The 13,290-nt window shown below is 31.8% G+C and overlaps 1 protein-coding gene across 20 annotated transcripts in view; it reads right to left on the reverse strand.

Annotated features, from left to right (window-relative positions):
- Cac (calcium voltage-gated channel subunit cacophony) overlaps positions 1-13,290 on the reverse strand; it is a 160,617-nt gene that overhangs the window by 23,699 nt on the left and 123,628 nt on the right. For 13 of the 20 annotated variants that reach the window (XR_012048341.1, XM_072909374.1, XM_072909364.1 and 10 more), the window contains 4 exons: positions 10,582-10,692; positions 4,797-4,880; positions 1,771-1,911; positions 1,518-1,583 (listed from right to left, as the gene is read on the reverse strand). Coding sequence is in view for 19 of the 20 variants with exons in the window: in XM_072909374.1 (XP_072765475.1) it covers positions 1,518-1,583; positions 1,771-1,911; positions 4,797-4,880; positions 10,582-10,692 (402 nt within the window). In the remaining variant the exon portion in view is untranslated. Of the gene's footprint in view, positions 1-822; positions 915-1,517; positions 1,584-1,770; positions 1,912-4,796; positions 4,881-7,392; positions 7,504-10,581; positions 10,693-13,290 lie in introns of all 20 variants that reach the window. The other 7 variants (XM_072909368.1, XM_072909365.1, XM_072909363.1 and 4 more) reach the window with 6 other exon arrangements.

Below are 13,290 nucleotides of genomic sequence, written 5' to 3' on the forward strand. Positions count from 1 at the left end.
TTTTATTCTCTCAAGCACCGTCTTAATCAAAACTTCAACATAACTTCAACTTCAATTCTAACGCAGGCATGACTATGCGGAACTTCTCTATAGGATTGTTTACTAACTGGGATGTGTCACACAACAGATTAACACGTCGAGCAGCTTACTCTCGTTACAGCTCATGCCAACAAAGCAATACGCTAGCGTAGAGTTAATTTACGACGATCATACTTTCATATATTCCGTTCAACTTCTCACTCTACATTCGACGACGTCTCCCACATCTGCGTCGCGCAAGATCTTTAACAGTGCTTCGCTCGCACCGTAAGTGCCGAAGAAAAACAGTGATCGGTACATTTCGTATAAAAGCTCCCTTTTCCACAGATAATTGTAAATTGTTATTGCAAACGAGATTAAAACATCGTGTAACATCCAAGGCACATTTAACAATTTCTTCTCTGTAACACATTATCGATACAGAGATAAGATCTTCCATGCTAGTTTCCCATGACGTCATAGGGATTCTTTTGCGATACATGCGCGAAGCATCGTGAAAGATCGCGACGACGGATCAGGTTTGTCCCAAAAGTGTTTCTTCTTCTCGCACGAAGATAAATTTTAAAAGAGAGAAAGATTGGTGAAGGTAAATGGGAAAATTGTTTTTTTTTTTTTTTTTTTTTTTAAATCACGATGAAAGAAAGCAAAAATGATATGTTAGTTCGCATTAGGATTTGTCTCTTCGTACGAAAGGAAAACGACAGTCGGATCAGCCGCTGATCGGTCGGAGGTCATCTTATTCGCTGCCGTCGAAGCGGCAGTCAATCTAGCTGCTCGACTCACCGAAAAAGCAACATAAGACCGGCGAAGAAGGACTGAAAGTTGTTGTGATCATCGATCGCTGATTCCGGATCGTTCTCTATATTGCCAAAGACCTGACAACGGACAATTTTAGGTTGTCAGCTGTCTGTCATTTAAAATTCCTAATCTGCAAAGTTTCGCGTGCCAGAAACTATGTCGATGTTATATCGACACTCGACGTTTCTCTTTCGATTCGAAGTTGAGAATATTACATACAAATGTTTTTAGTTTTTAGTATTAATCTCAGATTTTTTTTTTTTTTTTTTTCCAAAGTAGTAATAAATATTTAGATAATGATATAGCGATAATTTAATTATGTTGCGCCGATAATTTCTTATTTTATAGACAAAATGGGAGATTTTTGGTCAACCGTACAAATTTTTTAAATTAATTAAAAATTATTTAAGAACTTGAGAATCTCTTTTGTAAAAAATAAATAAGATTAAATAATTTCATAGTGCGTTATTTTTTGCTTTCACGTTGAAAACATATTTGAAAAGTTATAGCAGGTTTATGTATTTCTGCTACAATATTATACAATTATGACTTTAATCAATTTTCTGAACAATTATATTACTCTCCAGTCCTGCACTCTTCTGTACGTCATCCCTTAAAAGTGCATTTAATGATCGGATTTATAGGAATTTTTTAGGAATTTAAGCAAAGGAGATTCATACCTGCATACCGATGATGGCGTAGATGAAGAACAGCATTGCTATGAGAAGACAAACGTAAGGCAGAGCCTGGAAGAAGACGACTTTTCATTATCGTTCGGCTATCTTTCAGATAATTATAGTTATATAGAAACTGGTGACAAATATGACTTCCTAAATTTATATAACAAACAAAGTTGTTGAAAAACCAAAGTAATAATTACATTCATAATATGCAGTGAAATGAAAGGAATCGATGATAAAGATTAAGGCTTACTTTAAAGGATTGTACGAAGGTCCAGAGTAAAATTCGTATCGTGTAACCCTGTCTGAGTAGTTTGATCAGCCTGGCGGCGCGAAAGAGCCTCAGGAAGCCGACGTTGATGAAATTCTCCTGCAGGGGACAGAGAAAATTGCACTTAACCCCACAAAATGTCGACTTGTTATCGCGCCCCAAAACGGAGCTTCGTACGTGCAGCGTTTCGGCGTTTGCGTATAACGCGTCAAAGGATATCAATCCTTTCGGCGTATCCTCTTTCTACCTTGGCGATGCACGAACGAAGCTTTAAAGCGAAAATATTTCACGTAGTATAAAAATAAAAATGTTTATTAAAATATAATTTTGTTAAAATTTAACAGAGACTAAGGGTTTGAGAATGCAAGATCACTGGTAAAAGAGGAAACGAAAAATTAAAATGTATTACTCTAATAATTATTAAATTATTATATCATACAAAGAGAACTATTTTTAATATAATAAACTAGTTGTCATAACAATAAACTAGTTGTATTTTTGTTGTCAGTAAGTTAAATTGGCGTTTCATTAAAAAATTAGTTTCGAGCGTTTATATGAATTGTTTAATAAACTTTTATATCAATATTATATAAGTCAGAGCCGCTGGGATAATTCTAACACTGATAAACTTTTGAACTTAAACTATGTTAATGGAAAATTACGTTTTATTTTCATAATTGAGTTATTTTAATTATTTAATTCTAACGTAATTACGTAAATAGAAACGTTATTACGTTACCCTTTTGCTGTAATAATAAACTCACGTCCGATATTTGCATCAGAAAAACGATTTAATAAATTGAAATCAAGATTAATTAGACACCGCATCCATATGCCTTTAAAGTATAGTCTGTAGTGTGACTACAATGTAACAACTATCTGGATTGGTGTCAATGTTGTAAAATGTACGAGACTGTTAGTGTAAAATGTACGAATAGTTTATGTATTTAGAAAAGTGCATGCACACAGGATAAGTAAACGGGATAAAAGTGACTTGATCTAAAAATGATTCAGGAAGAGCTTCAAGAGAATATAAAACACTATCTTCGGAACCTAGTTATTTTTTATCTGGAAATAATTGTAAATAAAAAATTATATCAATCTCATTCACCACATTTACCACAAATTTTGCTAAAAACATATCGAGAAACGATAATAATGTATAAAGATAGCTATGTTTGAAATAATTGTAATCTTTTTTCTGACGAAAGGAATTACAAAGAAAGAGAAAGACTCGTGTATATACATATTATATATATATATATATATATATATATATATTATATATATATATATATATATATATATATATATATGTATATAGATATATAGATATATAGATATATAGTTGACACTTGATCGCTACACAAAAATAAAATTTAAAGTTGAGAGAATCATATTTGATATTCATTTTGTACTTGCAATATCTGCTGCCAACTTACGTCGCCAACGTAAAAATTGTATAGTAATTTTATACCTTCTTTTCCTGGCCAGCACTAGGCGCGCTCGTAAACAGCTCGAAAACAGCTCGAAAACGATCCTATTACAGAAATATGCGAGATTGCGAGATTATTCCATCCCTAATATTGAACTTCTGATTGTTCAACTTCTGGCAATTACAATAAGGACACAATAACTACGAAATGGACACTGATGATGGAAGAATTTCATAAGCAACTCGTTTCAATATACCAGGATTAATACTCACTTTACGATAATTCTATCTATTCTCTTACCTGCATTTCTAAAACATATTTTTATCAAAAATATTTTTCAAGCACAAGCAGAGAACAAATATATATATATATATATATATATAAAAAAAAAAAAATATTTTTATTTATTGTATATTTTCTCTGAACTGCAATTTAATTATTCATATACATATATGTTTGACTAGATCGTAATTTCTACGTCAGTGGAATTTAAATAACCAATGCCATTGTATGACTTGGAAGAAAGTAGATCAATATTCTATATAGTACGTATTTCCTCTCCTGCTTCCAAATTATACAATTGACATTGATTAATCTCTCTAATCACAGATTGATCTAGTCACAGAATATTGATATATATTAAAAGGAGAAGGTACCTATGATAGAATACAGGATTTGTATCGGGAAGATGTTTATGTGTAAGTAGCTTATTGTTTTACTATACTGTGCAAATGTAGCAATGTATAGTGTGATGTATATAGCGTATGAATGCAGCACGAAGCTAAAAAGATACAAAGGTATTTGAGATATACTTCGATTGTCTTAATTTACCTTCTAGCTTGTCACACGGTTGCACGGCGAATCTAAGTAAGCAGCAAAAGGGTTAAACGAAAGGCAAAGGTACACATCAAGCAACACTGCCGCGACGATTAAGGTTCACTGTTATAGATGCGTGTTTCGACCAGAAGTGCATTCCGAATAAATTTGCTTCAAACATGAGAATTAATCTAGTATGTTGAAACACTACGAAAAGGTGGCACAGTGCGTTTTTCGCATTATATTATCAAGAAGAAATTTCATTCGTTCACTTTTTTTCGTGATCAATATATATTTTTAAATTTTAAAACATATTATGTTTTTCAAGTGTATTTTTAACAATCAACCCTCAATTTTTAATCCTTAAAAAATAGCTAATACTCATTTTGTGTACACGTTAAAATTCTAATTTTCCCTTTACAACACTAAATTTTAAAACATAATACAGTTTTTCATAATTAAAAAAATATATACAGACACACAAATATATCAAATTTGTCATACAACTATTTGTTTGCACTATCACCACCTTTATTTGTATCAACCTACTGGATCAATGCTGACGTTTCGTGCGACTTGATCGGAATAATTTCTCGTCAAAACAAGCAACCATCCCAGCATAGCCTCGGATTTCCCGGGAGATTTTCGATTACATGTGCATATACCTGGAAGAGTTCTATTACGGGTTATAGTATCTAGAGCGCGATTAACACATTTATACTCTCTTTTCGACTACTTTTATGATGCTCTACGTACCCCGAACTCGATCACGAGGGCGTCCACGATGCTGCCGATTACTGTGATGAAATCGAAGGTGTTCCAGGCGTCCTTGAAGAAGTTCTGGCCACGGGAACAGTCGAAAGAATTGATTAGCATAGTAATCACTGTTCGCTTCCGTTCAATATTTAATTGTATTACCCCGAAGCTCGCTAAACAGCTCCGACACATTTTCTATCTCAATAGATGCAGATTAGAGCTCTAATTGCTTGTACGATTTTGCATACAAGCAATTAGAATCAAAGCCAAGACACCATGAAGTGACAATTGAAAATTAGCCCAACAAGGAAAAGAATTCAAAATTAATTTTTATATACAAGCGTAATATAAATTTTAAAACTATATTACGTTATTCAAAATTTCACACACGTTTTCGCTCCGTACATAGATAGCTGAAAATATATACGAGATATTCACATATTTTTTAAAATTGGATTAATATTTCATTAAAATATTTTTTTTACATTTTTATCACATTTAAGATTATTGCGTTGCTTACCTTGTCAAGACGCTTTTCCTAATCGATCTTGTGCTGTAATTGCTCAGAAAAATAAAAGAAATAAGAGTTTAGAGAGAGAGAGAGAGAGAGAGAGAGAGAGAGAGAGAGAGAGAAATTAAAAATAAATAACATACAAACATTCCATCATATCAATAATAAATAATTCATTATTATTTTTGGCGTCCCTTTGATTTTTTAAAATTATCTTTGTCTTCATCGTGTCTTGACCTACGTAAATATTCACAGCAAGCAAATAATCTTTACGAATCATTTACATGTCTCGGTGATCTATTGAACGAACTTGGGTGTAGTTTTCGAGTGTGAGATATGTAGCTACAACTAAAGAAGAAACTACAAGACTTCCGATTCCAGAATACAAGAAATATGACACAATCTGTTTCTTCTGTGAATGTACACGCTATTTAGTGTATGTGTGTGTAAGTTCCTGTGTACATGTGTTGTGTGCATGTGTGTTTATGAGCACTCCTATATGAATGTCATATTTTCTATGATTGAAATTTTGTAATGTGTGCTTCTGTATATTGTTATGATTATTGAACAAATCTCTTCGTATCGTAGAATAATTTTTAAACGAAATTACTGTTATTCAATTAATTATCAATATTATTTAATTATATAGTTAAATAGATGTTCTGTTGATTTTATCGTGTAATTTTATTTTTATTTTTGCTTAAATTATTGTAGAAAATTATTGTAATCGTAAAAAATAATTTAATTTTGAGAAATGAAAACTTATACTTTTATAATAAACATTAAGTTGTGTGAATATACCTTTATTTGTTTATTAATTTCATTAATTTACTAATTAAATAATTAAAAATGTACGTCATATTATCTCTTCTTACGCTTATTTCTGTTAAAAGCTAAATTTTAACTTTTTCACCTTTACACTCGTAATAATAATAGTAATGTCCATACATCGATTGTAATGTTCAGCTTGAAATGTTTATAGAAGAATTGCAGATCCACGAAAACGAAGAGATCTGCTCTTGCGAGATCGTTTTTTTCTCTAAAGCGTTTACCCATGTTTACGCTTTGGTGATCGATAATCGGCTGGAGTACAAGTGACGGGATCTCCTCTAGAGAAGTATCTACGGGAGCATGCCGGTAATAGCAAGCAAACTAGAGAGAGAGAGAGAGATAGATAGAGACACGCGAATTTAATGTTTCAACGTTTTACTACTTTGAACCAGAAAAAAGGAATCGTCATTTGATATCACGCAATATATAAAAAACAGTATCACATATTGAATCAGTTATTTAATACAAGGATTTTTTATACAAATAAATTTAGATAAGTATTTCTGTGTCAAATTTATGTTAGAGTTTATTTTTTCATTCTGACTTTGACTTTGAAATGATTATTTTTCGGCAAAAATTAATTTGATCGTTTTTTTTTATTAAATTTTTTAATTTGCGTTATAATTTCGAATATCTCTTTTGACAATTATTTTATGAAAAAGTTATTAAAAACACGGCATGATTAAATAAATAAATTAAACTTTTATTATCTATTCATTCTTCTAAAGCAATTTTAAGTTGTTTAAAAATTTTTATTTAATTGCAAAAAGAAAGAACCGTTCAGTAAATATATATTACTCTTAATTAAATACTTTATCATCATCTTAATATTTATATTAATATTTACATCGAGGTTAATTTAATATCTAACAAAAAAATCTTCGAGGAAAAATAATAAATTATTTTCAATTCATAAATGACGAAATCCTGTTTTCTGGCAATTGCTACTTCTTGAATAACTATACAGATTTGTGTAGAAATCTCGTACCAAGAAATTTTACTTTGAATTGTCAAATATTTTTATTTTATTCGCGACAAGCAGTTTCGCGATGTCTCGGTGTGTTCCCTTCCGTTCCTCTCGCCAGTTTTCGGGATCCCCACTTTCTTCACGTGAATCCTCCGACCGGTAAAATCACGCAATCAATGATGACCGATGAATAATATCAGTCTTGGTGGAATTACAGTGGTATATAATTGCGGTGTGAGTCGAGTGAGAGTGATGAAGTTAGAGCGATTTAAGAGGCTTGTTTATACCTTGCATCCGAAGGCGATGAGTTTAAGGATGCACTCAATGAGGAAAAGGAGAGTGACGACCAAGTTCACGATGGTCAAGAAGTCCAATAAAACTGCCGGCGCTTCGTGATACTACAAAATACACCCAACACACAGACGTAACACAACCCAAATTCTAATATATTCCATTGTGTGTCCTGCATATATGTCACACACATATGTGCATATATTTATTATATATATCTCTTTATCCTCTATTAATTAATCTCTGTATTTGATCGCTTGTTTCATCTATTTTTCGTTCCAAGCGGAAAAAACTCCTGTTGGATTTTTAGAAAAAACATTTCTTTGCGCAAAATCAGAAAATATATTTTCTTATGAGATAAAAGATATTTCTCGAAATTATTATTGATTTTTTTACTTTTAAATTTTCTTTGAAACTTTTATTAAATATTTGTATTTTAATTACTAATTTCAGTAATATATCACAAAAGTTTGTAAAGTGGAAAAGCAAATTTTCTTTAATTACGCTAGCTACTATTTTTGTTTAATCAAACATTTTTTATGGTACGAATTTTATGATATTTATGATATTTTATACATCAAATATATCAAAATATACAAATTTATGTTTTTTGGACACAATTATAATTATATTGCTTTAATAAAACGCTGTTATTTTAAATTACATTAATTTTGCAACAACTAAATTTGATTTCTCTTTATTTTTTTAATGAAAAGACATTTCTTCTTCCACGTTACCAAGCAAATCTAACCAATCTCTCACAGGGTAATTTTTCAAGAGAATTTCTCGTATGTGTGTACGTAAATCTCGATCGGTATGTATACGACGTTCAATTCCATGTGTGCTGAGTGTGTGCTCGTGAGACGAAAATTTATACTCTTTCCCACAACACAATGGCATGCGTGCATGAATAGGAACGAGGAACGCTTTCGCGGCCACTCCTCGATTTTAATCTTGTCATGATTATCGTATTGATCATTGTTATGATCACCATCATCATCATCATCATCATCATTATCATCATCATCATCATCATCATCATCATCATCATCATCATCATCATTATCATCATCATCATCATTCTCGTCACTTCGTCATCGCCACTGTCATTATTTCCGGCCGGCAAAAACACGCAGTCATAATAATCGTGATGTATGCATGCGAGGATCAAAAACATATCAGACCGTGCAAGTGATTGCGTGCGGATGCAGGCAAGGCGACGGGCAAGGCATGCAAGGAATGTCAAAAAACGGAGCTTTCTTTCTGTACACCTATCTTCGATATTTGAGACTTCCTCTTGGATTTATTTCCCGCCCGTTTTGAGTTGTCGGTTTGAAAGTACTTTGGAAATCAAGACGACGAGCGCGAAAACAGAACATACAAGAAGACAGAAAAAGAAAAAAACAGAGAGATAGAGAGAAGAGTGAGAGGAAGAAATAGATAGACAGAGAGAAAGAGCAAGGAAGACAGACCAACTGAAAATAACCCGATGTAAGAGATATGTTCTCGATTTTTGTCGTGTTTGGGTATCCGTGAGTGCCAGGTGTATGACATATGACTCTTCATGTCTGAGTATGTGTAAGTGTAATTGATTGTAAATATGTGTGAATTGCATTTTGATTCAAACTCTAAGAGCGTGCTTGTCAGCTTTGTATAAGCTTCGTTTAACTATATGATGCAAAGTACAATAACATTTCGTTTTTTGCCGATAAACTCGCTCTAGAATGTTCACGATCGAATATCTATATGTATTTTATATAAATATTCAAACGTAATCTAAAATTTAGTATCTTGTATGAAGTTAGTGTAATTAGCTTTGTAATAACGGGATAAAATAGATAAGTAAATTAATCTCGTAAAAATGCAAATTATTATTGTTTACTAAAAGCAAAACCACAATATTAAATTTGCAATCAGTGATTTGATCCCGTTATCGTTGTGTTCAGTGTAATTATATGTGGATTTAGAAAATCTGGGAAGATTTGTATAGCATTATTTTCTCTTACATATAATATTTTATATATAATAAATATTTATACATGATTCTGAATTATTAAGTTTACATGATTGTGTTTTCTTAATTACAATGTTTCTTAAATTAAAAGTGGCCCAAAATTATTTAAATCAATGCTTAATCACAGTAAATAACAAATGTAAACTAAATATAAGCTTAAAAATGAGGCAAAAATATTAACAAAAAGGTCTCTTTTTCGCATAATTAGAGTATTTAAATTTTGAAAAAACAAATTCAGAATCAGAAGGAGATAAAAGTGAAAGTTTTAAATCTATCTTCCCAAATTGCCCTGAAGCTCGATTACGTGTACAGAGCTGAGCATTTTCTGCATACTAAAGTACTTGTAGAGTTCATCTTACTGGTTTGGTTCCCAAAGACAAAACAGCGAGAGTAAGTACGTGTAATAAAAAAAAAAAAAGTTCTATCTAGGATCTTGCACAGCTATGATAATGCATCCTTGCATAGAAGAGCACCATCGAAAAAAAAAAAAATACCATTCTAGTTCTATCGAGATACATATCTATATGTTCGTACGAGGTATATCGAGAAATGGAAACGCTACAACTACTCCGACAGCATCTAGCGCTTGTTCAGCCCTGCGCACAGAAAGTTCACTAAATAGTATATTCTATATACTTGTACACGCGCGAGAATAGAAAGTATACGGAATGTCCCCGGAGTACCGAGAATATTCAAGACGTTTGTATTGTTACATCGGTACTCGCGAAGAAACGCTCTAATTACTTTCTAATAAGCGGCACTTACCGGGCGACGCGAAAATTGACCCTCGTGACGCGTTCCCTTTTCACGATTTTTTTTTTTTTTTTTTACTATATATATTATATTTACTATATATATATATATATTGTATTCTCTTTTTTATATTCTATTCTGATCAAATCAATGTACGTAATTTACATTTAATATATATTTATCATTAAATTATTTTCTGATCTTGATTACTTATTTACGTATTTTTAAGGACTAGATTTTAATTATTCCAACTGTTGTAGATTTAAATTGTCAAGCTTCTCATTTTGGGAAACGTTTACGAAGAGCCATTTTTCGCGCTACTCGACCTGGCGAGAGTTTCGAATTATGAATCTCGCTTTATTCGGAATATACTGAGAAGTTCGATGAGAGAAAATTGTTGGTAGTGTATGGAGCCTACCTTTACGCCGTATGCGGCGATCTTCAGTATGCACTCGACAGTAAACATCCCCGTGAAGCACATGTTCATGTACTTCAGCGTATTCTTTAACGAGTCGGGTTGCTGATGATACTGCAATGCATACACTGACAAATACACGGCCGACAAACAAACAAAATATGTATGTAAAAGTTTATAAAACTGCATGATTCGTGTAGATGAAATTTTCTTTTCTTTTTTTATTTTATTTTACTTTTTATTTATTTATTTTTTTTTTTTTTATTTTATTAGCACGACCCTCTTTCCTTCTCTTCACCGATGAGAAAGGAAGAAGTGGCTCCGTTTTTATTTTCTTTTTCTCTTTCACGCTGAAACTCTGTGCACCGATACATGAACATTCTGTGCTGCACAATAGGTAGCGTAATAATGAGGTAAAACTTGCATCAGCAAGATTAATATGTTATATGCGCGAAGACAAAATAAAGATATGCATAGAGCTGTGGAATCGTTTGTATCTTTAGATTTAATTAACAAATTTATAATAGTTTCCACTCTTATCACAATAACGTGTCGTATGTAAAATCATTCTGAGAACGTTTCAATTAACCCTGCTGAAGCAGCCTCATTTCTTTCATGCTATTTCATTTACACAGTTGTCAAAGTTGTATCAACCATAGGATAGCGAAAGTAAATACTTTTTAGAATAAGAATAAAATAGAGATAATATAAAATTTTAAATAAATTATATTACATTCGACAATAATTTGCGAATCAATGTTATAAGTCAGCTTATTCATGTGTCACGAATTGGTACACAGTTTTAATCGTATATGACATGTTTAATAAAGCGCGAGAAATATGCTAATTACATATATGTTAAAAATATAATGATATATGTCGTCTTATTTATCCGAACAATGTGGGGAGGAAATCTTTTTTTTTTTTTTCATATATATATCGTCATTAACTTATACGTGTACGAACCTACTGGGTGTGTGTGGAAATATATATTTAATGAAATGTTGTTTGTTTCCTTATATTCTTGCGACTGGTCTTTCAACGAATGTGATGCATATGTCAACTGTGTATACATGGATATACCAGTACCATTATATGCACTTTGTGTTGTACATCTCTTCAATTGATTAACATGAGATATCTTGATCATACTGGTATAATTGATAATTAATTGGTCTTCTGATCTTAATTGACATTAATGGATTGTATATTGGGGATTTCCTGAATGATATAGACACATTCGGAAGCAACGACAAGAAGAAAATCATTTAATATTATATCTACAAAAAAATCTTTCAAGAAATTTTTTCTCTCTTTTCAAATTTTTAAAATAAACATTAAAATACATAAAGAGGAGATCTAGAAAAATCTTTTAAATGTTATACATAAATCAAAACAATATTATTATGATAATACTAGAAATAAAACAATACTATTATTACTGACATTTGAAAAAAATGGAGGAAAATCTATTTAAAATTCCCACGTTATTAGTACGTTAATCGATAAGCGTCAAATATAATATTTAAATTGTATTGAAACGATAATGCATAAAATTGCAAAGAAAAAAACACCTGGAATTTGACTGCCTTTTTATAGTATATATTTTTTATATGTCATTTGAAATTAATTCTCTTCTTGTCATCATCTTCCACGGAGTCTAGGCTAGAAGTTGGATTTATACGAATCTAAGTGTCTAAAGAAACTAGTCGCGAAACTGATAAAGATTGTGATAAGAAAAAGAGAGAAACGATGGAAGGAAACGTAAGAGAAACAACCAAACAAAGGTACTTAAAGTAAGTGAACACAAAAAGAGTGCAATTCAATTAACGAAGGATCGTCAGGACTTACAAAACTTCGTTTCTCGAAGTGCTCACATCTTTTTGCAGTCTGTGTCTTTTCCTTTTTTTTTTTTTTTTTTTTTTTATGGAGAGGAAAGAGGAAAAGGTAAAACGTGCGAACGCGCCCCGTGCAGAGTGTGTTTTCTGTCATTGTAAAACACACACACACACACACATTCAGTGAATATCTAATGTTGTTGCTGTTTCGTTCAATTTCTAATATTGGTCGATCTGTTTCGGCGGCAGCCAGCATGCGACACGCAGTTTTGCACGTGTGTGAGAAGTGCATGGACATCCAATACGTATATACGTATATACATCGTACATTGGTCGCCGTTCGAACGGAAAGGCAATCAATTATAATCGATTAGTGTCGAAAATTGATTTTAACATATGCTATGTCATAATTTAAAAAATTACATAACTGTTTTAATAAGTATTAACTATTATGTGGGATTAGAATAACTAATCTCTTAATTTGAAAATAAAGAAACATCATATATTTAGAAAAGAAGAAATTTTCTTTCAATTAATCAAGTCACAAGTTAATTATTTTATTCATAAAATATAAAACAAATAAAATGATTATTTATTTTTTATGCCACTATTTCCTTCCGAAGATTTTTCTCATAATGTCGAAATTCTATCATTTTTACAGTAATTCCAAAGCAATAATGAAAATTGTCTTTCCTCGTTCGCGCAAGCGTATCGAACAATGTGAACACATAGTATCTCACCCTTGGTATGTGCTCTCAAGACCTGGTGCAGTGCGTGTGCAAGTGATCTGAACATTCTGTGTGTTTTCTTATCTTTTCTTTCAGGCAAACAAGTCCGACCACAAATCATATAATCGGGCATTGCATGTGAATTC

Source organism: Anoplolepis gracilipes, chromosome 17 (genome assembly GCF_047496725.1).
Source record: "Anoplolepis gracilipes chromosome 17, ASM4749672v1, whole genome shotgun sequence".
Taxonomy (NCBI): domain Eukaryota; kingdom Metazoa; phylum Arthropoda; class Insecta; order Hymenoptera; family Formicidae; genus Anoplolepis; species Anoplolepis gracilipes.